Source organism: Neoarius graeffei, chromosome 12 (assembly GCF_027579695.1).
Source record: "Neoarius graeffei isolate fNeoGra1 chromosome 12, fNeoGra1.pri, whole genome shotgun sequence".
NCBI classification, from domain to species: domain Eukaryota; kingdom Metazoa; phylum Chordata; class Actinopteri; order Siluriformes; family Ariidae; genus Neoarius; species Neoarius graeffei.
In genome coordinates, this window is record NC_083580.1 from 18,888,847 (window position 1) to 18,914,983 (window position 26,137).

The 26,137-nt window shown below is 44.3% G+C and overlaps 1 protein-coding gene across 1 annotated transcript in view; it reads right to left on the minus strand.

The window, feature by feature from the left end:
* The window catches only part of LOC132895246 (volume-regulated anion channel subunit LRRC8A-like), a 59,990-nt gene extending 45,411 nt beyond the window's left edge, over positions 1-14,579 (minus strand). Inside the window, exons 1-3 of the mRNA XM_060935614.1 lie at positions 14,442-14,579; positions 10,426-10,992; positions 8,727-9,335 (exon numbers count right to left, since the gene is read on the minus strand). Of these exons, the coding sequence (XP_060791597.1) occupies positions 8,727-9,335; positions 10,426-10,992; positions 14,442-14,579 (1,314 nt within the window). The remainder of the gene's footprint in view (positions 1-8,726; positions 9,336-10,425; positions 10,993-14,441) is intronic.
* Positions 14,580-26,137: the final 11,558 nt, after the last annotated feature.

Sequence of the window (26,137 nt, forward strand, 5' to 3'; positions counted from 1 at the left end):
TATTTATGCGCAATCCCTAACTCTAACCAGTCATAAGAAATGGGAAATTAATGTACTACTACCAAATGTAATGGACTACCAAATTAATGTACTACTACCTAATGTAATGAACAACATTAGGTTGCTAGTTGTTTCTGGACCTTTATAAACAATACATATTCTATAACCGGATTTGCATAAATTGACTGGCTCTACAAAGTATTGCCTTGGAGGGGTGAATACCTATGCACACTCCAGATTTCTGTTTTTTCATTATCGTTTGTGTCACAATAAAACAACAATTTTCACCTTTAAAGTTGTAGGCATGTTGTGTAAGTCAAATGGTGCCAACCCCCCAAAAAATCCATTTTAATTCCAGCTTGTAAAGCAGCAAAAACAGGACCAACACAAAGAGAGATGAATACTTTTGCAAGACTCTGTACCTACTAACACATGATGTAAAGCACAGCATCATTCTGTGTTCAGTTTGTAAATCGACAGGAAAATCAGATTCCTTCACTACCGGTTGTTCCAAGATTATTCTCAACTCTGTTCAATTGTAAATCAAGTTTTATGTTGAAGTAAAGGCAGCTAAAAGGAGTCCTCTTTTGAATAATTTCCTGCTAAAATAACCTTAAGTAAATTCAAACTAAAGAGGTTTATTTTAGCTTGATGGTGTACAGGTGCCCTAAATCAAGACTTTCTTATTAGAGGCTGGAGTGGAGCCCAAATTTTATCTGTACAAATATTTTAATTATGCCAGTTTGGTTGGTATAAACCTGTATTAAGTCAACTTTGATAAGTTGGTAGCTAAAAGCTCTGTCACACTTATTCAGAATTAGCAGGAATCAAGCAGAACCAGCTGGAATGAAAAATTTTTCAAAATTCGTGCTACATTCGGGCAGGAATTTCAAACTGACCAATATTCTTACAGCTTTGTAAGAATGCCGTTCGAATACTTAGAATGCAATGCGCTTTGAACCCGCCTCGAATGATTCTTGCACATTCCAGGTGTATTAGCTTTCAAATGCAGTTCAAATGTAGTTGGAACATCATAGGAATACCTAGAATGCTGTTAGAATGCAGTAAGAATATTAAGAATGCACTTCGAATGCCGTACAAGTGCGGTTCGATTGCTGCCCGAATACCACCCGAAGTCTGGTTGGAAGGTGCCTCGAAAGCTGTACGAATTCGCCTCGAATGCAGTCAGAATGCTCCTGGAATAGCCACCAAATATGTTTTGAACATCTAAGAATTCAAAGAGAATGCAGCTCAAATACTTAGAATGTACTTCGAATATCCCAGAATATATGAAGAATTTTCATTCCGATGGCATTCCGGCTCATTCGAGGCACATTCGGGACATTCTGGCAGGATTTGAAGTGGCTTGCCATTTCGATTTTTCCCTCGAACACGATCAGAATGTTTCCAATGCTGTTGGAATGCCGTAAGAATATTTAGAATGCAGTTAGAATACACTTCGAATGCCTTTCGATATTTCTCCTCTACAAATGCACCTCAAATGTTTTGAGCATGAGCAAAAGATTCGGGTTGGCCACAAGAATGAGCCCGAATGTTTGGAATGCACTCAGAATGCAGTCAGAATTTTTAGAATGCACTTGAATATCCCGGAATATACGAAGAATTCTCATTCTGACAGCATTCTGGCTCATTCTGCCTCTAGTGTGACTACCCTGTAAGAAAAAATACAGACTAAGAAAAAGTGAAGAATACTTATTTTACTTTATTCTTCAAGGAAAAAAGTGGAGAATATTTTTCAGAACCCAAGGGCAACCCTGTTTACACACCAACTCTGGATGCTGAGGCATACAAGAAAGAGAAGTTCTACTCTGAACTGGATTCCATACTCTCCAAAAAAAAATCCCCAAAGAACACAAGGTGGTATTGCTTGGTGACTTTAATGCCAGGGTTGGTCGCAACTCTGAATTCTGGAGTGGCACAATTGGTAAGGAGGGTGTTGGGAATACAAATTCCAATGGCTTGTTGCTTCTCACCAAATGTAGAGAACATGATCTTACCATCACCAGCACATTGTTCTGGCAGGAAAAAAATTCTAAACATCTTGGCAACACCCCTGCTCGAAACATTGGCATGTGATTGTGAGGGCCTGTGATTGCAATGACATGCTTCTTACAAGCTCTATGACTAGTGCTGGACCATTGCATGATCTGTTCTATAATGGACTTCAAGATTGCCTGCAGAAGGAGGCTCAATCATCAGTTAATTAAACGCAAACTGAACATCACTTGCCTGAAGGATCCTGACAAAAAAAAGAAGAGTTGGTAACATCCCTTCAAGATAAGAGCTCTATAGACCACTATCCCAATGACATAGAAGAGCACTGGTCCACTCTAAAGACTGCAATCCTTGACACTTGTAGCAACATAATTGGCTTTCAAAAGCAAATTCACCAAGACTGGTTTGATGAGAATGACTCTAAAATATGTTGTATGATAAAAAGAGGTCACTTTGCCACGCCTTTCGGGCATGGCAAAGTGACCCACAAGATATCGACAAGAAGAAGAAGTTCATCCATCCATTATCTGTAACCGCTTATCCTGTGCAGGGTCGTGAGCAAGCTGGAGCCTATCCCAGCTGACAATGGGCAAGAGGCAGGGTACACCCTGAACAAGTCGCCAAATCACAGCAGGGCTGACACAGAGACAAATGCCAATTCACACTCACGTTCACACCTACAGTCAATTTAGAGCCACCAATTACCGTAACCTGCATGTCTTTGGACTGTGGGGGAAACCGGAGCACCCGGAGGAAACCCATATAGACGCTGGGAGAACATGCAAACTCCACACAGAAAGGCCCCCGTCGGCCACTGGGCTGGAACCCAGAACCTTCTTGCTGTGAGGTGACAGCACTAACAACTACACCACCATGCTGCCACGAAGGAGAAGTTCTCTAGGATAAAGGCAGAGGTGCAGAAAAAGTTTGAGTGGTGGCGTATGAATACAGATGAACTTGAGCGTCTCGCGGATACTAGTGCTACTTGTGCATTCTTTAGTGTGACCAAAACTATTTATGGTCCTACCGGCCATGGTCTTAACCCTTTGCGATCAAAAGATGGATCCAAACTGTTGACAGATACCAACACCATCAACTAGCATTGGAGAGAGCATTTTCAGGACTTGCTAAACCAGAATTCCTCTGTTGATGGGGCAGTGTTTGACCACCTCCCACAACTACCCATCAGAACCGAGTTAGCAATTGCTCCTAACTTGGAGAAGCTACAGAAAGCCATCAATCAGATGGAAAAAAAAACAACAAAGCCACCAGACCTGATGGCATTCCAGCGGAGATATTTAAGTTTAGGGGGTCCTACACTAACCCACCAACTGCATGTCCTGATGATCAAAATCTGGGAAAATGAGGTAATTCCAGCAGACTTCAGAGGTGCCCTCATTGTCACTCTGTTTAAGAAAGGGGTCAAATCTATCTGTGGCAACTATTGTGGGATTTCTCTCCTAGCAATTGCAGGCAAAATCCTTGCCAGGATACTTGTCAAACGTCTTCTTCCAGTCACTGAAGAGATACTTCCTGAGTCGCAATGTGGTTTTAGATAATCCCGAGGGACGGTGGATATGATCTTCACGGCGAGACAATTACAGTGGTGCTTGAAAGTTTGTGAACCCTTTAGAATTTTCTATATTTCTGCATAAATATGACCTAAAACATCAGATTTTCACACAAGTCCTAAGAGTAGATAAAAAGAACACAGCTAAACAAATGAGACAAAAATATTATACTTGGTCATTTATTTATTGAGGAAAATGAGCCAATATTACATATCTGTGAGTGACAAAAGTATATGAAACTCTAGGATTAGCAGTTAATTTGAAGGTGAAATTAGAGTCAGGTGTTTTCAATCAATGGGATGACAATCAGATGTGAGTGGGCACCCTGTTTTATTTAAAGAACAGGGATCTATCAAAGGCTGATCTTCACAACACATGTTTGTGGAAGTGTATCATGGCACGAACAAAGGAGATTTCTGAGGACCTCAGAAAAAGTGTTGCTGATGCTCATCAGGCTGGAAAAGGTTACAAAACCATCTCTAAAGAGTTTGGACTCCACCAATCCACAGTCAGACAGATTGTGTACAAATGGAGGAAATTCAAGACCATTGTTACCCTCCCCAGGAGTGGTTCACCAACAAAGATCACTCCAAGAGCAAGGCATGTAATAGTCGACGAGGTCACAAAGGACCCCAGGGTAACTTCTAAGCAACTGAAGGCCTCTCTCACATTGGCTAATGTTAATGTTCATAAGTCCACCATCAGGAGAACACTGAACAACAATGGTGTGCATGGCAGGGTTGCAAGGAGAAAGCAACTGCTCTCCAAAAAGAACATTGCTGCTCATCTGCAGTTTGCTAAAGATCATGTGGACAAGCCAGAAGGCTATTGGAAAAATGTTTTGTGGATGGATGAGACCAAAATAGAACTTTTTGGTTTAAATGAGAAGCCTTATGTTTGGAGAAAGGAAAACAATGCATTCCAGCATAAGAATCTGCATCTGGGTCAGGACAGCTTGCCATCACTGATGGAACAATGGATTCTGAATTATACCAGCGAATTCTAAAGGAAAATGTCAGGACGTCTGTCCATGAACTGAATCTCAAGAGAAGGTGGGTCATGGAGCAAGACAACGACCCGAAGCACACAAGTCGTTCTACCAAAGAATGGTTAAAGAAGAATAAAGTTAATGTTTTGGAATGGCCAAGTCAAAGTCCTGACCTTAATCCAATCGAAATGTTGTGGAAGGACCTGAAGCGAGCAGTTCATGTGAGGAAACCCACCAACATCCCAGAGTTGAAGCTGTTCTGTATGGGGGAATGGGCTAAAATTCCTCCAAGTCAGTCTGCAGGACTGATCAACAGTTACCGGAAACGTTAAGTTGCAGTTATTGCTGCACGAGGGGGTCACACCAGATACTGAAAGCAAAGGTTCACATACTTTTGCCACTCACAAATATGTAATATTGGATCATTTTCCTCAATAAATAAATGACCAAGTATAATATTTTTATCTCATTTGTTTAACTGGGTTCTCTTTATCTACTTTTAGGACTTGTGTGAAAATATGATGTTTTAAGCAATTGCTCCTAACTTGGAGAAGCTACAGAAAGCCATCAATCAGATGAAAAACAAACAACAAAGCCACCAGACCTGATGCCATTCCAGCAGAGATATTTAAGTTTAGGGGGTCCTACACTAACCCACCAACTGCATGTCCTGATGATCAAAATCTGGGAAAATGAGGTAATTCCAGCAGACTTCAGAGGTGCCCTCATTGTCACTCTGTTTAAGAAAGGGGTCAAATCTATCTGTGGCAACTATTGTGGGATTTCTCTCCTAGCAATTGCAGGCAAAATCCTTGCCAGGATACTTGTCAAACGTCTTCTTCCAGTCACTGAAGAGATACTTCCTGAGTCGCAGAATACCCACACCCTGCAATTAATGGCACAGTCTTGGAAAATGTCACCCACTTTCCTTACCTTGGAAGTCATCTCTCCAGAGCTGCAGATATTGATGTTGAAATACAACATCGGCTAAGTTGTGCTTGTGCTGCCTTTGGATGGCTCAGACACAGTGTTTGAAGACAAGGACCTTCGCCCTGAAACCAAAATCCGTGTCTACAAGGCAGTTGTTATTCCCCTGTATGCAAGTGAGACCTGGACTACTTATAGATGTCACTTAAACAGCCTGGAAAAATATAATCAACGTTGCCTTTGCAAGATTTTGGGTATCAGTTGGCAAGATAAACAGATAAATGTGAGTGTTCTGGAAAAGGCTAACTGTTCAAGTATTGAAACTATGATTATCCGCAACCAGTCGTACTGGGCAGGACATGTTCTACGGATGCCTAATTATCATTTGCCGAAGCAGCTTCTGTATTCCCAGTAGGGTGACCAGCTGCTCATAAGCCCAAGGGGGGACAAGGGGTATATTTTTGAGGGACAATGTGGGACGCCGCCCCCACTGTGCCGTGCCGGCCACTGGAAGACTCACAGATAGTGGTTTACGCATTTCTAGCACATACTACCTTACATGGTATATCAATAATACCCTATTCTGCTGTTATTGGTGATGTATGGTCATGAACAGGCCACCAAATGTGTTTTTTTTTTAAATAAACATTCATAATATTTTGACCATTCAATGACTTGACAGACACACTTCCACTTATGATTTACTGAAGCTACTCAATTTTATTTATTTTCCATTACAATTTATTCACTTTAAAATCAATCATAATATAATATTGAGTCTGAGGCATTGCAGTGCATCAGTACAGCAGGAATAGTGACAAGTCTCCATTTAGTTTTCAGTGGATTAACAGGAATTGTAGTGGCTCAGCACCACAGAAACAGTAGAAAAAAAGTCTCTTAACTCACAACCGCAGTCACTTTGTCAGCTAGAGTGTCGTTTTTAGGTCGGAGGAAAGCATCCATAGATTTAGACGTTTCTTTCTGTTGCACACTTTTGTTGTGAGTCTCCGCGAGCCTGTGTCGTTTCACATCGTATTCCCCACCATGGAACTAACGCTACGTTCACACTGCAAGGCTTAATGCTCAATTCCGATTTTTTTGTGAGGTCGTTCACATTAACAAATATATGCGACTTGTATGTGATCCTCAGTATGAACGAAAAGCGACCTAAAAGTGTTCCGCATGCGCATTGCAGGATACGACGACGTCACACGCAGTGAGCATGGCCAGTGTTTACGGAAGTAAAACCGCACGGTTGCGGTATGACCCATCCAATCTAGCTTGAATAGCTGTATCCCCCCAAATGGAAATCAGCTCCCTAACCTCTGCGTCCTTCCATTGAGAAGATTCAGAACCTTCACAGCCCGAAGCGTCCCTCGCATTGATGTCATGCGCAGGGGCGCAGATACGTTTTTTGAACTGGGGGGGGACAAAAAACTGGGGGGGACAAAGCTGCCAGCAAACCAACCCCAACCCCGATATGCCTGTCAAACTTGTTGTGGGTTACCATAGCAACCAAGCTCGAGCTCGCAACCTGTGCAGTCTGCGCAGCTCAACCAACCGAATATCAGTCTTTGTTTTGTTTTATGTGAGTTGTTGCAACTATGTATACACTGCTGTGCACCTCAATAAACCGAATGGTAATTAGTCTTTTGATTTTTCCGTGAGGTTTGCCTTATGCAAAGAAAGACAGCATAGACGTTTTTTCCTCCCTATAAGTGGGGAGGACCGAACGAGGTGAATTTAAATCTGGGTGGGACGAATCCCCCCGTCCCCCCCTCTATCTGCGCCCGTGATTATGCGCCATGTTGTTGTAACTTTTTTTGAGAGACCCGCCGCCTACTTCAGCGCAGAATAGTGACATTTGTGGCTTGTTGATGACGTGTAAGTTGGATGAATGCGACCTGGCGGTTCAGACTGAAGTCGCATATGAAAAGATCGGATAGGAATCGGAATTAGGACCACATATCCAAACGGCCTGGGTCGGATTTGAAAAAATCAGATCTGTGTCGTTCATATTGTCAATAAAAGATTGGATACAGGTCACATATGGGCGAAAAGATCGGATTTGAGTCACTTCAGCCTGCAGTGTGAACGTAGCCTAAGATCCATGCATGCATGTCCGATTGAGAAAGATGTTTTGCAAAGGTCACAAAAAGCCCTCTCGGTATCCCCCTCAACCCCTTTCAGCCACAAATATTCATTTTCCCACTCTTTCCTGTACATACACCTTCACTTTTTAACTGGAGGTGGCGGTGCCTCACCTGCCATCTCCCCGGTACCTTTCTCCATTTTTTAATATGAAAGCAATGCATGCGTTGCACCTGCGTCCCTCGTCACTGTCTGTGCACGTGAGTGCGGTGTCATGGCAACAACAAAAAGTTGACAACAACCAGTCAGTTGTGAGGGGTGTGTGGTTTTGTTCTACAGTCTATAGTGGCGACGGTGGTGTACTGAAATGTCAAGTAATATTCGTTTGGCTGCCTGGGTGGCCCGGGGAGAGCGACATCCCCCTCAGCAAGCATTGATTATGTGGGACACGTTCTGAATTTGCGGGACGCATAAATTCGGCTTCAAATGCTGTACGCTCACGCGCTATGCGGGACAGGTGGTCACCCTAATTCCCAGTTGCAAGATTTCCAAAGAACCTAGGGTGGCCAACACAAGCATTTTAAAGACAATCTTAAATCTAATCTCAAGGGATGCGACACTGACATCGACAACTGGGAATATCCGGCCTTAGACCATTCTGGTTGGAGATGCCTCGTGGCAGTTGGCACTCAACACCATGAAGTAAGCCTACAATGGAGAAGCAGCCAAGAAGAGGGAGAGAGAAGGAAGGAATGGCAGAGCAGCAACAGCGCTTCCCTTCCTCCAGGGACCACTACAAACTGTCCACACTGGCACAGGACTTGCAAGTCTAGGACTGGCCTCTTAAGTCATCTGCAGGTCCATAAACAACAGGAGAACCATCCTACTCATTCGAGTGATAGCCGATGATGAATTCACCCAAACTTGGTATTTGACAGAAATGTTTGTCAAATTGCAAGTAATCAAATTTCATGGAAAACACAGGACATACAATAAAGTCCCAATTGAGATGGCTGGTGAACTTTCTTTTAGTTAAACTGCTGCATAATTGGACAGATTTTTAAATACATTATTGCATACTGGGACAAAGTAAGGCAGTTACTGTCCTATGAAAGTTTTATACCAACACCTACCTCAAGCTCGGGCAGGTCGAATACTGTGTCTGGAATGCTGCTAAGCATGAATAGATGCAGCTCCAGCTTGTCTTGTGAATTCTTGGTGATCCTCTGACGAAGCTTCTCCAGGTTCCACTCATTGTTAAGGTTGAGCTGGAGCAGCTTGTTCTCACTCACCTCAGACAGAAAGACAGCAAAGCGCTTCGAGTACAGCGGGTCGTATTGGTCAATCATGTGTAGCATGAAGGCAAAGTCGTTCTTGCCATCAGGGATGTCGCTGTACCTGCTCTCCATGCGGATCGACTCGAATGAGTAGTGCTTGAGTGAGCTGCCCAGCATCCAGCACAGTGTGTACATGCAGATCAGGCCATAGATGATGACCAGAGCAATGTAGAACCAGGCCAGGATCTTGAAGAGCTTGGCCAGGGGATGGACACAGTAATACATTTGGTAGCCTGTGAGCCATTCGATGTCCACTTTGCACTTGATGTCAAACGTAATAAACTGCACATTGTACACTGTGTAGCTAATGATTAGAATGAACTTGATGACTTTGATGATGTTCTGGCAGATGTAGATGCGGTAGACAATGTTACCCTCCTCCACATAACTGCGAAAATTCTTTACCTGGTGAGAAGCAGACAGAAATTCTGCTTAATTTAAAGTCATACTTGTTGCCTATTTATGGTTGCACTTTATGTTGTCATGTTACTAAGCAACCACAAAACAAGCCTTCATCTTGAATTTTTCCGTTTTGGAACACAAAGTTAAAGCATTTAACTCTAATACTGGAGACTCCTTTCAAACATGTTCAACAACATGCCACAGAAAACAAATCACAAACAGTTATGCAAGTTTTAAATCTGCCACATAAGGTTGTTACTATAGAAACAATAATGTTTGAACAAGTGCATTAGTATACACCTGTGGCGAGTCCTGCTGTTTTAGAAGATTAACCAGCACCTTCTAACCAATAAGAATCAAGTATTCAGTAGTGTTGTGGTAAAAAAAAAAACAAAAAAAAAACACCTTTATTGTACCAGGCCAGAAAGCTAAGAACATCACAATGACTGGTTTTTCAATATCATTCTTATCAAAACTAGCTGCGGCGGGGTTCCTAACCCTAACTTTCAAAACCAGCACTCATGGGCTGCTGTTTGTTTAAAATAAACCCCAGGTGCACATGGACAAATGCATCCTGTTTCAGTCTGGCATCTGACATCGGTCATCAAAATGAAATCTAGCTTTTTCTGGACAAAAATTCCTCTCTGAAAATAAAGTCTTAATTTTAACATGATGGCATGTGACTCCCTCTGGGGCATTAGGGCAAGGACTGGCAGAATATGCCCTTGTGTACCACTGTGTAAAGATGAGAGAATAAAGTTGTTCAGATAATAAGTAACTCTAAGTCATGAGAACACAAGGCGTCTTTCTATTCTCCCCAAATAAGGAATGCAAGCGGTGAGTGCCCTTGATGGATATTGGTCAAATTGCTGAACAAGTGAAATAGAGGAAAGGGACAGGGACATGATCGAGTATGCATGATTTACTCAGCAGTTTTTTTTTTGTCCTCTTTGGTCCCTTATGTATTTAATATAAACACATGGTTCACTTACTAATGGGTTTGTGACATTGGGCCTCAGTTACCAATGTTATATAGAATTGATGAGCAAAAAAAAAAAAAAAACAATCTTCAGTGGTTGCTTCAGACACATACCTTCTCAAAAAGTGCCTTGGCCTGCTCTCCCTCTTTCTTCTCCAGTACGCTGGTCTTTGATTGCTTGATGATACCTTGCTCGAGGAGTGCCTTAGTGGGCTGCAGCATGGACATGCTGGCCTCCATGTCCTGATCACTCACGCTCGGTGCCTTCTTCGTGTCATTAGCATCATTCAGATCACCATTTTTGCCTGCTGGCTTGGCATCGCTTTCTTCGGCAACGGTTTGAGATAAGGCACGTGTGGTCCAAAGCGAGTCAAAGCACTTGAGCAGAATGGAGACAAAGTCCTCGAACTTAGAGCTGGTGTGAGGGAACTTGAACCAGAAGTCTTTACATGCACACAACACCAGGGTGTGCAGCAGCACCAGGTATGGGAAGTATTTGGCAAACCAGTGCAGTTCACGTGCGTAGCACATGGCGTCTATGTAACTATATTGGTGCCGGTCCAGCTCATACTGGATGCCAGGTGGCTTGGACCAAGAGTTGGTGGTGATGGTGTTTTGTAGCTCACAGTGTCCAGCTATCACCCATTTGCATGGCAGGCAGGTCATCTTGTCTTGGGCTACCTAAAGCCAAAAGAGAATGTGTTAGAGCAGTAGTCACCTCTACAGTAGTCACCTCTAATCCCCTGGGGTTCTAATGATGTTGACCCCATTGCTAAAGATGTTTAACTGGTAGTAAGAAATGAATAAGGAAGTAGAATTTCATTACTATTTAATCAGAGTGCTGATTTGAACAGCCTTCTCAAGTACAGGCAACCTGTTCATTCGCATGTTAATGACCTTCCTTTGTCCCACAAGCTTCATATCAGATCACCTATATTTAAGTAAAAACAAAAGCCACCTCCTGCGACTTTTTTTTTGTCCTGATGCACACTTCTACTCTAAAGTAATGATATGGTTGTTTTGAAGTTCTCTGCTCATACAGCTTTAAATATGTTTTCAACAAGTTTGTTTTAGCAAGTTGTCACTTTAGTAAAGCATAAACGGAAGAGAGAAACTTTTGGATCTCTCTAGCTCACACTGTAATTGCTAGTCTCTGATTCATTCAAATAATTTACATAATGGCATTGAACTGGGTACACTGAGAATCTGCAACAGCTCAATGGTTTGATAACTGGAGACGCAGAACTAAAGTCAGTCATTCCCCCTGACATTGGTGAGCTGTGCTACACTATGTCCAGCATCTGGACTGTGGTCTGCCAGTTGAAGACCTCTGCCTGAAAGTAAGCTTGGCCTTGTGGCTGGTAAAAAGCAAAAGGAAACTACAATTTGCAGTCTAGAGAGTGCATTTACTTTCAGACACCTAGTGGGGAGCCGATTTTAATCTTCAGCTTGGGAATACAGGCTCATACAATTTTAGATCAGGGTTGTGGAATAACGCCTGCTGCTTGAGCTCACCCAGCTCATGAACAAGCTATCAAGTGGTTTAAATGGGTGTGTTAGAGCAGGAAAACACTCAGAGCTATGTTCAGGGTTCCTACACATTTTCCATTTCAAAATTCCATACTTTTTCCATACTCAAATTCCCAGACTTCATGGTAAATTTTTCAGACCACATTTGACACCGCAGTACCAATAACTAGATGTTTATTATTTAAATAAATTACTTTAAAATCCAACTGTTAATATGTATGTTATATTGTGAGTATGTAAGCTAGTATGCTGCCAAATAATTGCCAGAAGCAAGCAAGTAATCGCTGATATTATATTATTTTATAGGGCCCAAAATTTCTCGTGGTAAGGTACTGTACCTCATACAACTCAATTAAAATTATGCCCAGAGAAGTTCGATGCACAGCAGTTTATTCAAGCTGCAGTACTAAAACAATGCAGTGTTATTCTATTTTTACCATCTCATCTCATCTCATTATCTCTAGCCGCTTTATCCTTCTACAGGGTCGCAGGCAAGCTGGAGCCAATCCCAGCTGACTACGGGCGAAAGGCGGGGTGCACCCTGGACAAGTCGCCAGGTCATCACAGGGCTGACACATAGACACAGACAACCATTCACACTCACATTCACACCTACGGTCAATTTTAGAGTCACCAGTTAACCTAACCTGCATGTCTTTGGACTGTGGGGGAAACCGGAGCACCCGGAGGAAACCCACGCGGACACGGGGAGAACATGCAAACTCCACACAGAAAGGCCCTCGCCGGCCACGGGGCTCGAACCCAGGACCTTCTTGTTGTGAGGCGACAGCGCTAATCACTACACCACCGTGCCGCCCCTATTTTTACCATGTCAATTAAAAATAAATAAATAAACTGATATCTTCTATCCATAGCAGTAACAGAAGGAATGTTGATGTACAACTCATCAGAAGAAAAGGGAACAGAATATTTTGCTTCATTGAATATTAGATGGAGTAAAACTGTTTAAAAATCACTGGTCACAAAAAGTTTAGAACACTCTCCCCCTTTGTCTTATGTCTCCTTCTGTCATAAGCACATCCACACCATCTCTCTTTCACGCGCGCACACACACACGAAAAATGCATTGTCCTGTAGAAACACAAATACACAGAGGCATACACACCAGGATTGGGAATTAACTTTTCTTGTCCACCTGCCACTGTGGTTGGTGGATTACAAAATCTATAAGACCGTTTTTGTTTTGGGTTTTTTGTACCAGCCACTTTCTTGTTTGAACTGAAAGTGTGTAACTACACGTGGAAAATAATACAGTAAGAGCTACACTACTCAAGCATGATTATTCAGGTAAATATGCTATTTTAGCGGAGCCCCTGCACGGAGCCCCATAGGCATAGAGTGTGGATACATAAAGAAACCTATCGCGTTGTTTTCTGATGGTTTCGGTCCTGTGCGTGCCTGCCACCACACCAGTGTTGTAGTAATTACCAGTCATACACACCGCCTAGTAACTGCCACTCATAACCGCCTAGTGGCCAGTGTTAGTAACTGCTAGTCATACACACCGCCTAGTGGCCAGTGTTAATAATTACCAGTCATACACACCGCCTAGTGGCCAGTGTAACTGCCAGGCATACACACCGCCTAGTGGTCAGTGTTAGTAACTGCCAGTCATACACACCGCCTAGTGGCCAGTGTTAATAATTACCAGTCATACACACCGCCTAGTGGCCAGTGTAACTGCCAGTCATACACACCGCCTAGTGGTCAGTGTTAGTAACTGCCAGTCATACACACCGCCTAGTGGTCAGTGTTAGTAACTGCCAGTCATACACACCGCCTAGTGGCCAGTGTTAATAATTACCAGTCATACACACCGCCTAGTGGCCAGTGTAACTGCCAGTCATACACACCGCCTAGTGGTCAGTGTTAGTAACTGCCAGTCATACACACCGCCTAGTGGTCAGTGTTAGTAACTGCCAGTCATACACACCGCCTAGTGGTCAGTGTTAGTAATTGCCAGGCATACTCACCGCCTAGCGGCCAGTGTTAACCGATAAAGAAATAAAACAAAAGAAGCTGGCTATGATATAAGAAAATTCTACAACCCAGAAACAGATGGGAGCTCCGCTTTTTGGCAGTGTCCAAATCTATATATTATTTCATAAGTTAAGTATTTAAACCGTTTTATGCTCAAGTTGCCACACTGAATTTGAACGTTTTGGTTTAATTTAATATTTTAGAAAAGAAAGTAGGGCCAGTCGTCTGGAAACAGAAATATTTTTCCATACTCTATTTTCCATACTTGTCCAGACCTGGAAATTACTAAAATCAAATTCCATACTATTCCATACTGCGTATGTTTCCATCTAAAAGCATTTTAAGCAAATTTCCTGAAAGGCAGTACAAAAAGTCAATGTGTTTCCATTAAATAATGTTCAGAAGAGGAGTGTGTATTAAGACATCCATACAGTGCTAAAGTGTGGCATGAAAATAACTGCATATTTATTTCCTTAATCTCCTTTCATCTTTTCACATTCGGCAGCACTGTCTTTTAGACGTTTCATTATAACTCACTTTCAAAACAAGTATAAGCCTGAAAGAGAGAGAGAGAGAGAGAGGTGAATAGAAAGGCAGACCTGCACCGTGACCCCGAACACTGCGATGATCAGCATGATCATGGAAATGTAGTCGGTGAAAACATCCCACCATGGCTTCAGGATCCTAAACGCTGGCTGCGTTTCATCAAAATAACCCAACTCTTGTACGGGAATCATGCCAGCTAACCGACGAGGCAGAAAGAGGGAAAGGTTAGAATGATTCAGAATCAGAATCAGAATGTCCTTTCTTGTTAATACATGTTAATATAAAACGAAATTTGCTATCTCTCTTAAAACAAAGGAAAACCTGTACCCTGTTCACTCTACTCATCGGTCCATTCACTCATGCACACACATTAAAAGCAGCTACCAGCTGAATGAGTTATAACTATAAAAATATAAACAGAAAATGAAATAATTTAAAGTGACACATGCAGTTATTGCACATTAATGTATTATGATTGCACTTGAGGTAAAATTGTGGTGGCAGTGGAGGGGTGTGAGTTCAGTTCACTGATAGCTGTTGGGTAGAACCTGTTCCTGAGTCTGGAAATGCGGGTCTTTAACACTACGTTCACACTGCAGGCTGAAGTGACTCAAATCCGATTTTTTCGCCCATATGTTACCTGTATCCGATCTTTTATTGACAATATGAACGACACAGATCCGATTTTTTCAAATCCGACCCAGGCCGTTTGGATATGTGGTCCTAATTCCGATTCTTATCCAATCTTTTCATATGCGACTTCAGTCTGAACTGCCAGGTCGCATTCATCCGACTTACACGTCATCAACAAGCCACAAACGTCACTATTCTGCGCTGAAGTAGGCGGCAGGTCTCTCAAAAACAGTTACAACAACATGGCTTTGATGTTCCTTTGAACGGAGGTTGCAGTCACTACCCCGCAGAACGCTGGTTACGAATGTAACCGTGGTTCTATGAATAGTGGAAGACCGCCAGAGGCAGTTCTTATAGTGGAATATCATGCGCTCGCGCATGGCAATGAGAACTTATTGATTTGTTGTCATCTCGTGACGTCATGACGCCCAATGTAACAAAACCTGTCAACGAGTCATGATCTGTCTTAATGGTCATTCTCACAATTCCGAGTGACCCAAGACTCTGGCGGTCTTCCACTATTCATAGAACCACGGTTACATTCGTAACCAGCGTTCTATTTCATACTTCCAGACCGCCAGAGGCAGTTCTTATAGTGGAAGACTTATACAACCAAGTCACGAGGAATAACACACTCCAGTCAGTCCTTCAATTGAACTCAAAACCTTTATTGATAAACAATGCATGCATCACACCTAGACATCACTAGGGAGCAAAGCTGAAGAAACTGGCGGAAGTGGCACCACATTCACATGGTAAAACCTGGAAAAGGTACACGGTGATGACCAAGTAGCCGCAGAACAGATATCAACAAGAGAAATTCCTCTTAATGCAGCCCAAGATGTCGCAACAGCACGCGTTGAGTGGCATCTTGCAGAAGCAGGAGCTGTTTTATCAGCAAAGCGGTAGGCACTGGTAATGGCCTCTGAAACCCAGTGTGCCAGTCTCTGTTTTGAAAGGGGTGCTCCTTTCCCACACTCCCCAAAACGGATAAACAACTGGTCTGTTTTTCGCCACTGAGCAGTCTGAGAAACATACTGGTGCAAAGCACGCACCGGACACAGTTCAGAGCGGGGCTCATCATCAGGGCAGAATGCCGCCAGAACAATTGGCTGATTAGCAAACTGAGGGGAAAGCACCTTTGGTAGAAAAGCAGGATTAGGCCATAATGTCACCTGACTGTCTTCTGGTCCCCAACGCATACACTGAGCACTAACAGAAAGAGCATGAAGTTCACTAACTCTCTTGGTAGAAGTGATAGCCAACAAGAACGCAGTCTTGATAGAAAGCCACTTAATCTCTGCCTGCTCTAAAGGCTCGAATGGTGGAGAACACAATCCATTCAGAACAGTGTGCAAGTCCCAAGAAGCACAATCCGTTCGCGGGCGCGGGTGTAGTCGTTGGGCACCCTTCATAAAAGCTACCACTAACTTGTGAGCACCCAATGAAACCCCTTCAGTTGGTGCCCTGTAGGCAGCCAGTGCTGCGACATATACTCTCAAGGTGGCAGGAGAGCGACCATTATCCAGCAGATGTTGAAGAAAATCAAGAATTGTTACCACAGGACATTCAAGGGGGTTCAAAGAATGAGTAGTGCACCAGGTAGTGAAAAGCTTCCATCTGTTTTCATACATTGTCCTAGTAGATTGAGCACGAGCATTCAGAACAGTGTGCCTAACCCGTTCTGAACAGTCCATGACACTTTGGTTCCCCCCAGTGGCCAAACCCAGAGTTTCAGCCTGTCTGGACAAGGGTGCCAGAGCTGCCCCTCCATTTGGGACAGAAGATCCTTCCTCATTGGCAATGGCCGGGGAGGCCCCACGGTTAGAGTCAGTAGTAAGTGAAACCAAGGCATGCTCGGCCATCTGGGTGCTACCAAGAGCACCCTATGGCCCATTTCCCGTACTCGATTGAGCACACCCCAGATCAGTGGAATAGGTGGGAACGCAAACAGTAGCACATCCGGCCACTCGTGAGTCAGAGCATCCCTGCCCAGTGACTCCGGTTCTGCCATCTCTGCATACCACAGAGGGCAATGTGTTGTCTCCTTGGACGCGAACAAGTCTACTGTCGCTGTGCCATAAGTGTTCCAAATTTTCTGCACAACCTCCTTGTGCAAGTGCCAGTCTCCTGCCCTCTGTCTCCTCCGGGACAGTGCATCGGGCACCACATTGAGGTGACCTGGAATGTGTGTTGCACGGAGGGAGAGGAAACGTGTTTCTGCCCAAGTCAGGAGTGCCTGTGTCAGACGAAGAGAGGGAAGGGACCTTGTGCCTCCCTGGTGATTTATGTGAAACACCACAGAGGTGTTGTCTGTCCTCACCATCACATGTTTTCCCCTCAGAACACTCTCGAAATGCTTGAGAGTCAGGAAAACAGCTTGTAGTTCGAGAACATTGATATGGCAGCGTTTCATGTGAGGATCCCATTGACCGCTTACCCCCTGATGTTGCCATACCCCTCCCCAGCCTGTGAGAGAGGCATCTGTTGTGATTACCTCCCTGCGAGCGGGGGGTGGGCCCATTTGGACTCCAGACCGTAGGAAGTCTTCCTGTTTCCATCGCTGGAGGTGCAAGCTGCAGCTCCTTGTCATCTGTACCAAGGTATGCCTGTTGTGAACCGATGACAGGCGCAGCTCTATCAGCCACCGTTGAAACGGCCATAGGTACAGTAGGCCAAACTGAACGACTGTGGTTGCTGCTGTAAGCAGTCCCGCCAGTCTTAGAAGCTGAATGTATGAGATCCTGCGTCCTGGACGAACTTTTGCCAGGGCATGCTGAATCGCCAACCGTCTGGCTTTGGTGAGAGTGGCCCGCATGGTCCTGGAGTCTAAGTGCATGCCGATGAAATTCACTGATTGGGCAGGAGTTAGGCAGCTCTTCTCCCAATTCACCTTGAAGCCAAGCTCTGTGACATGACGCAAAAGGCGGCTGGTGTCCGCCATCGCTTGTTCCGGGGTTGCTGCACATAGCAGCCAGTCGTCCAAGTACGGCAGGACTAACATGCCTTCCGCTTGGAGAGGTTCCAGTGCAGCCTGGACGCACTTTGTGAACACCCGGGGGGCTAGAGAGAGTCCAAATGGAAGAACTCTGTATTGGTAGGCCTTGTGTTGAAAACTGAAACGGAGAAACTGCCTGTGCTCCTCTGCAATGGGCACATGGAAATAGGCCTCCTTTAAGTCTATCGTCACAAACCATGTGCCTGGTTCTATGGCTCGAACAACATCCATAGTGCGCAACATCTGGAAAGGTAAACGCTTGAGGAACCTGTTCACATGTCTTAAATCTAGGATGGGCCTGAACCCGCCATCCTTTTTTGGAACTAGAAAATAACGGGAGTAGAGACCCTCCACCTGAACTTGGGGGTCTACCTCCTCTATGGTGCCTTTCTGCAGTAACTGCTGAACTTCTGCAGTAAGCGCTAGAACTTGCCCTGGGTCCTTTACTACCGTAGGACAAACGCGGGCACAAGGTTGTGGTTGACGGCGAAACTGTAGGCGGTAACCTTTTTCGAGCGTCTCGAGAAGCCACTCGCTGGAAGTTATTTCTCTCCAGCGCTGAATATGGACCACTGAAAAATGAGTCGCTGTCGACCCCAGGCAGTCAGCGCCGTCTGCTCGCTGGTTCATTGGCTTTGGGGGGGCGCTGGCGTGGAGGCTGCCGTGCAGGCCAGGGGCGTGAGCGTTGGTTCGAAGCGCCATGATGGGCCAAGTGTGTAGGCCTGGCGTGCTGGCCACGGAAGAACCTGTTAGGACTGCGTGCTGGCACCGGCTGTGGGGGAGCCTGGCGGTTCGGACGTACACTTACTCAAGGGTCGTCAAAGCCTGAACGCCGTGCAGCATGCTGAGAGCGTGACTCTGTAACCTGCACTCTTCTCTCCAGGGCCTCCTGTGTGGCTGGCCCGAACAGGTGGCCCGGCGTAAGCGGCAATTGGCGCAGGTTGTTACGACAAGCTTCTGGTAAGGACGACTGTGCTAGCCACACTTGGCGTCTGGCATGAGCAAGGAGGCCCAGAGCCCTCCCACAATCACTAGCCATTGCACCAAGAGCTTGAAGGGAAGCATCCAGCAGACCAGAGACAGAGTCATCTGTGGAAGTGGAATCCAAGGTAGCATGTAAAGCCGACAGAAGATGGCCCATAGAATTGCCAATACGGCCCAACCTGGCAACTGTGTTGTAGGTTTTGACCAGTGCATTGTCAGTGCGCCTGCACTCCTTATTGGGGCATCGCACGTCCGGACGTAGGGCTTCATCTGGTGATACAATGAGGGATGCCACACAGGGCTCTAATGCTGGCATTGAGCCAAGGCCAGTAGTATCTGGTGCAGACATATCAGATAGCATGCGTGCAACACGATCAGGCCGGAATGAAAGAGCTGATCGGAAAGCTGCAGACACGACCTCTGTAAAGTCCTTACAATGCGGAATAATCACCTCTTTTGAGCCAGGTACAGAGCGACACAAGAGGTTGGTAGGGCCTGACTGAGCATTTGGAACATCCAAATTCAACTTTGCAAGCGCCATTTTAATGTTACCATGCATTGACATAGCAACAGAGGCTCCGCTCTCTGATTCAGATCCACTGCCACTTACTGTGTACAAGGAGGATGGCCGAGACAGTTGTTGTGCTACATGAGCCTGCTGATCATTGCTCTCCGAAAGGAGAGAGTCAGTCGCTGCCAGTGAAATTGCATCGCTCTCTTCTGGTTCCACATTAGGTGGATGCTCAGTTAAAAGAGGAACGTGAGCATTGAGATGCGTTGCATTGTCCGTCTGATCCATGCTATCATTAACCGCTGACATAGTAGGACCTGATAAAAGCGCCTGTAGTCTTTGTACAGTTGTAGTAAGCTCGTCCATACGCTTCGCTAGCTTACTAGAAGAAGCATGTCGCTTCAGTTTCCGATGCTCCTCAACATCCAGACGTTTACGTTTAGTCCCACGAGTATCAACTGCAGCAGGAGTTAAAAGCTCCGATGCGCTCGGAGAGATGCTAGCAGGACGCTGCTGGCGGAGCTCGAACGGCATAATGCTACAATCGGGGCAAGGATTAGATAACACATCTTCCAGATGCTGTAGTCCCAAGCAGGATGGGCAGCGATCATGCCCATCTAACATATCCATCCCAGCATAGCACTGCGTACAGAGAGCAGGATGATCCATATCCACGAACAACGCAGAGCCGACACGACGGTTATGTTGTTAAGTGGACAAGGCCAGAGAGCCAGTCGGCTATGGAGGCAACCGCTCCCGAGGGTTAGCCTACTCTTACTCAACCAACGAGGGAACCCTGGAAACCAAGAGGTACTCGTTGGGAAGATAATTCACCAGGCGAGGGAACCTTGGAACCCAACAGGTACTCGCCGGTAAAGGTAGATTCAAAGTAAATAACTTACCTGATAAAATCCAATCAGAGTGTTGCAAGTGTGTCTGTATCACCGAACGAGGGAACTTTGGGCAACCAAAGTACTCGCCGGTTAACTCCAATCCAGTTCGCAGACAACAGCTAGGTGGGGAAGCAATTAGCTAAGCCCAATAAAAAAAGCTGTCGAAGTCCACAAAAATAGTTCTCTGCCTTGCGAGAATGAAAAAGAGACAGATCATGACTCGTTGGCAGGTTTTGTTACATTGGGCGTCATGACGTCACGAGATGACAACAAATCAATAAGTTCTCGTTGCCATGCGCGAGCGCATGACATTCCACTATAAGAACTGCCTCTGGCGGTCTGGAAGTATGAAATAGAACGCCTGAGCCAAAACCCTTGCCCTCTTCCTTCTCAACCTCCTCCTTAACATCAGGCTATTGTGCATGTTCTGGCTCCGTCGCAACAACAACTGCATCATCGCCAGGTACTCCATGCTGGCTACTGTCATACACAGGAAACTTTAGGTTACTTCCGTAAACACTGGCCATGCTCACTGAGTGTGACGTCGTCGTATCCTGCAATGTGCATGCGGAACACTTTTAGGTCGCTTTTTGTTCATACTGAGGATCACATACAAGTCGCATATATTTGTTAATGTGAACAACCTCACAAAAAAATCGGATTTCACAAAAAAATCGGAATTGAGCATTAAGCCTTGCAGTGTGAACGTAGTGTAAGACTCTGTAGTATCTTCCAGATAGCAGCAGTGAGAACGGATGATGAACAGGATGTGGACTGAGGCTTTGCACTGTCACGTGCCCCCCATAGCAACAGTAACTATGCCGCCATGACAGGAGGCAGCTTTTTGTGCTTCATTCAGATGAGTTAGTTGTTATTGATCAGTATGGGAAAGTTTTGCTGTGTTTTTAGATGTGCAAATCGTTTTGAACAAAACAAAAACATCAGATTTTTTTTTAATTTTACCAAAAGTAATTCATCACCAGGAGGAAAAAACTACAGAGATTTCTAAACGTAGAAGGGAAAATGGTTCGCAAACATACAAAGTGCAGCGAGGTGCTCATTATTATACAGTGAAGTGAACATGAGTTTGAGAGACAAAGTGCAGCCAGGTGCTCAAGCTCATGTTCAATTAGAGTGTTGCATCCTCACCCTCTCTGAGTGGTGCAGCTGTATGCACATACATACACATCCCCACACGAGAGAAATTCCAACTGAATGCAATTTTGGCACAACTGAGCTTTGAGGAAATGACACACCTCAAAATGCACATTATGGGGCATCTGCTGTGTTCCATTTTGAACTGATGAACCCTATGTAGGATACCTAAAAAAAAGTGTACCCTGTAGGGCCATTCCAAACTGAAGTGATGAAAAGCTTCTGCTTCAAAGTGCCCTTTGAAACTAGTGGTCATACAGTGGTGCTTGAAAGCTTGTGAACCGTTTAGAATTTTCTATATTTCTGCATAAAAATGACCAAAAACATCATCAGATTTTCACACAAGTCCTAAAAGTAGATCAAGAGAACCCAGTTAAACAAATGAGACAAAAATATTATACTTGGTCATTTATTTATTGAAGAAAATGATCCAATATTACATATCTGTGAGTGGCAAAAGTATGTGAACCTCACAGATTAGCATTTAATTTGAAGGTGAAATTAGAGTCAGGTGTTTTCAATCAATGGCATGACAATCAGGTGGGAGTGGGCACCCTGTTTTATTTAAAGAACAGGGATCTATCAAAGTCTGGTCTTCACAATACATGTTTGTGGAAGTGTATCATGGCATGAACAAAGGAGATTTCAGAGGACTCCAGAAAAAGTGTTGTTGATGCTCATCAGGCTGGAAAAGGTTACATCTCTAAAGAGTTTGGATTCCAGCAATCCACAGTCAGACAGACTGTGTACAAATGGAGGAAATGCAAAACCATTGTTACCCTCCCCAGGAGTTATTGACCAACAAAGATCACTCCAAGAGCAAGGCGTGTAAGAGTCGGCAAGGTCACAAAGGACCCCAGGGTAACTTCTCAGCAACTGAAGGCCTCTCTCACATTGGCTAATGTTAATGTTCATGAGTCCACCATCAGGAGAACACTGAACAACAATGGTGTGCATGGCAGGGTTACAAGAAGAAAGCCACTGCTCTCCAAAAAGAGCATTGCTGCTCATCTACAGTTTGCTAAAAATCATGTGGACAAGCCAGAAAGCTATTGGAAAAATGTTTTGTGGATGGAAGAGACCAAAATAGAACTTTTTGGTTTAAATGAGAAGCGTTATGTTTAGAGAAAGGAAAACACTGCATTCCAGCATAAGAACCTTATCCCATCTGTGAAACATGGTGGTGGTCGTATTCACATACTACCATGGTTTGGGCCTGTTTTGCTGCATCTGGGCCAGGACGGCTTGCCATCATTGATGGAACAATGAATTCTGAATTATACCAGCGAATTCTAAAGATATTTTTTGGGCTTTTTTCACCTTTATTGGATAGGACAGTGTAGAGACAGGAAATGAGTGGGAGAGAGAGACGGGGAGGGATCGGGAAATGACCTCGGGTCGGAATCGAACCCGGGTCCCCAGATTATATGGTATGGCGCCTTATCCACCTGAGCCATGACGCCCCCATACCAGCGAATTCTAAAGGAAAATGTCAGGACATCTGTCCATGAACTGAATCTCAAGAGAAGATAGGTCATGCAGCAAGACAACGACCCAAAGCACACAAGTCGTTCTATCAAAGAATGGTTAAAGAAGAATAAAGTTAATGTTTTGGAATGGCCAAGTCAAAGTCCTGACCTTAATCCAATCAAAATGTTGTGGAAGGACCTGAAGCAAGCAGTTCATGTGAGGAAACCATCAACATCCCAGAGTTGAAGCTGTTCTGTACAGAGGAATGGGCTAAAATTCCTCCAAGCTGGTGTGCAGGACTGATCAACAGTTACCGGAAACGTTTAGTTGCAGTTATTGCTGCACAAGGGAGTCACACCAGATACTGAAAGCAAAGGTTCACATACTTTTGCCATTCACAAATATGTAATATTGGATCATTTTCCTCAATAAATAAATGACCAAGTATAATATTTTTGTCTCATTTGTTTAACTGGGTTCTCTTTATCTACTTCTAGGACTTGTGTGAAAATCTGATGATGTTTTAGGTCATATTTATGCAGAAATATAGAAAATTCTAAAGGGTTCACAAACTTTCAAGCATCACTGTAAAACTGGCGGTTGTGAAGCAAGCAGTATTGTAGTCGAGTTACTAAAACTTGAGTCTGAGTCCAGTCTCAAGTTCCCAGTGTTCAAGTCCAAGTTATTAAAGAAAATTTTGAGTTGAGTCCACTATTGATCCGAGTCGAGTCGGAGTCAGAGAACAAGACTCCAACCACACCATTTGACAGTGGTTGTTGCTGCCTTTATGGGAAACGGTCTCTGCTGCTGTATTGGACTAACATTAGTGCTTGACTGCCCCATTTTAGTTAATAAGCTACAGATAAAAAGCTTGTTCATCACTCAGCAAGCCCCGCTGTCAACAGGGCAAAGAACATTAGAGAGGGTTAACACTAGCTAGTTCATCTGTCAGCAAGCAAGCCCCGCTATCAACAGAGCAATGAACATTGTGTGTCACTTATGCTGTGTTCACACTTAAACCGGTACGAAAGTGGTATAACTGTATCGATACAAAGTATACCGGTACAGTTTAGTGCATCTGTCCACACTAGCGAGAAATGTTTGCGTTTTTCTTTCATGGTAGTTGAAATGCGCGTGCGCGAAATGTTTCCGTGGTTACCGAGTAATTTCCTTCCGAGAATATATGGTGGATGAAACAACGTGTGTGTGTTTTTTGTTGTCAATGTACAGTCTGTATTTCTGGTGGTCATTTATTCAGTTGAATCGTATAAAACGCACAAGGCAGTTGAGAAAGAAACAAATGAATCTCCGTTCTTCACTATTTTATTCAGTGAAGACATCGATTGAGGTGTGTGACTTTGCGCATGCGCATTATATTTGTATCGATACAGAGCCGCTTCATCTGTCCACACTACGCGAAGCGCTACAGTACCGATACTGTACCGGTACAAAACCCATACATTTGTGGGTTTCATACCGATACAGTTATACCGCTACAGTACCGGTATAGAGATCTTGCAGTCACGTGACCGGAAAGTACACAACCCCCATCTTGTCGGTCAAAAACACAGCTGAATACTGCTGCACTCGTGTACAGAATGGATCAATTTCAACCGACGGACTACACGGCTCATTTTTCTAATGAACAGATAACTAGATACATGTCTAAAATAAACGATCTACAGATTTGTGACCCTTATGGTTTTCCGGACGGAGTTTTCACGACCGGATTTTGAACTGCCAGCGGAATACCCGGACGTGTATGATTACCTCATTAACTTTCCCTCGCTGTTCAGTGGTGAAGCACTGCGTGCTTATAAATCTCTGGACAGTTTTCTTTACAGAAATTCAGGATTTGTCAGCGACTCAGATGTGGCATCTTGTAAACAAGAAAATAATCCTCATTGGATGGGTAAGTCACTTAAGTATTGAGTATAGCACTGACCAGCCGATTATAGAATAGAATAAGGTAATTCCAAATCGTCCGTCTAGTTTACATGGATCTGGCGTTGGAGAGGTAGAGGCTTGGCAGTGGAGATTTGAGTGGCTGTTTTCTGAGCTTAGTCAACAGGCCGGCTCTGCCTGCAGCCTCGCTTTTGCTTCCACTCCCGGCGCTGCCTCCTTCGCTTTGCTTCCAATAACAATCCACGGAGACCCCGCTGGTCTCGCCATCTCGTCCGGAATGTTTGTTTTTTTTCTCGTCCGGAATGTTGTGCATGCGATGGAAATCGCTACAAACCGTCATTTTCTGCTGGAAACCAATGTCCAGTAAGTCCATACGGTTGTAGTGGATATTGAAGTCCGGTACAGACGAACAACACGCAAAAATACACATATAAAACATAAAAAACGTGCACAGGTAGGGAGAGCTTGTAGCCGCAGCCGTTGTAGTAGAATTGTATATAGTAGGGTTTTCCAGAAGAAAAGGTAGAAGTAAAAGCAGAAGTAGAACCAGAAGTAGAAGTAGAAGGCGGAATATGGAGTTTGACCGACATGATGGCGTCTGTCACAATCTGGATCGGCTGTGACATCACATGCAGGTGCTCTATAGTTGCTAGTGTGGACAGGTGGTGCGGTATGAAAGTAGTTTCGTATCGGTACAAAATCCCTAGTGTGGACAGGGTAATACTTCTCTGGGTGTAGTCTTGCCAAATGATGATTGAAGTTCGAGGTTGTCCCCATCGTCTCCTTGATAGTTCTTCTACATATAGAACTCATAGCAGTGCATTTTTTCCCAATGCACGAGAAGTCTGTATAAACAAAGCAGACAATCCTAAGCTGGAATTAAAATGGATTTTTGGGGGCTTAGTGCCATTTGATTTACACAACATGCCTGCCATTTTAAAGGTGAAAATTGATGTTTTATTGTGACACAAACAATAATTAAGATGAAAAAACAGAAATCTGGAGTGTGCATTGGTATTCACCCCCCCAAGTCAATACTTTATAGAGCCACCTTTTGCAGCAAATACAGCTGCAAATCTTTTGGAGTATGTCTCTGTTAGCTTAGCACATCTAGCCACTGGCATTTTTGCCCATTCCTCAAGGCAAAACTGCTCCAACTCCTTCAAGTTAGATGGGTTGCGTTGGTGTACAGCAATCTTC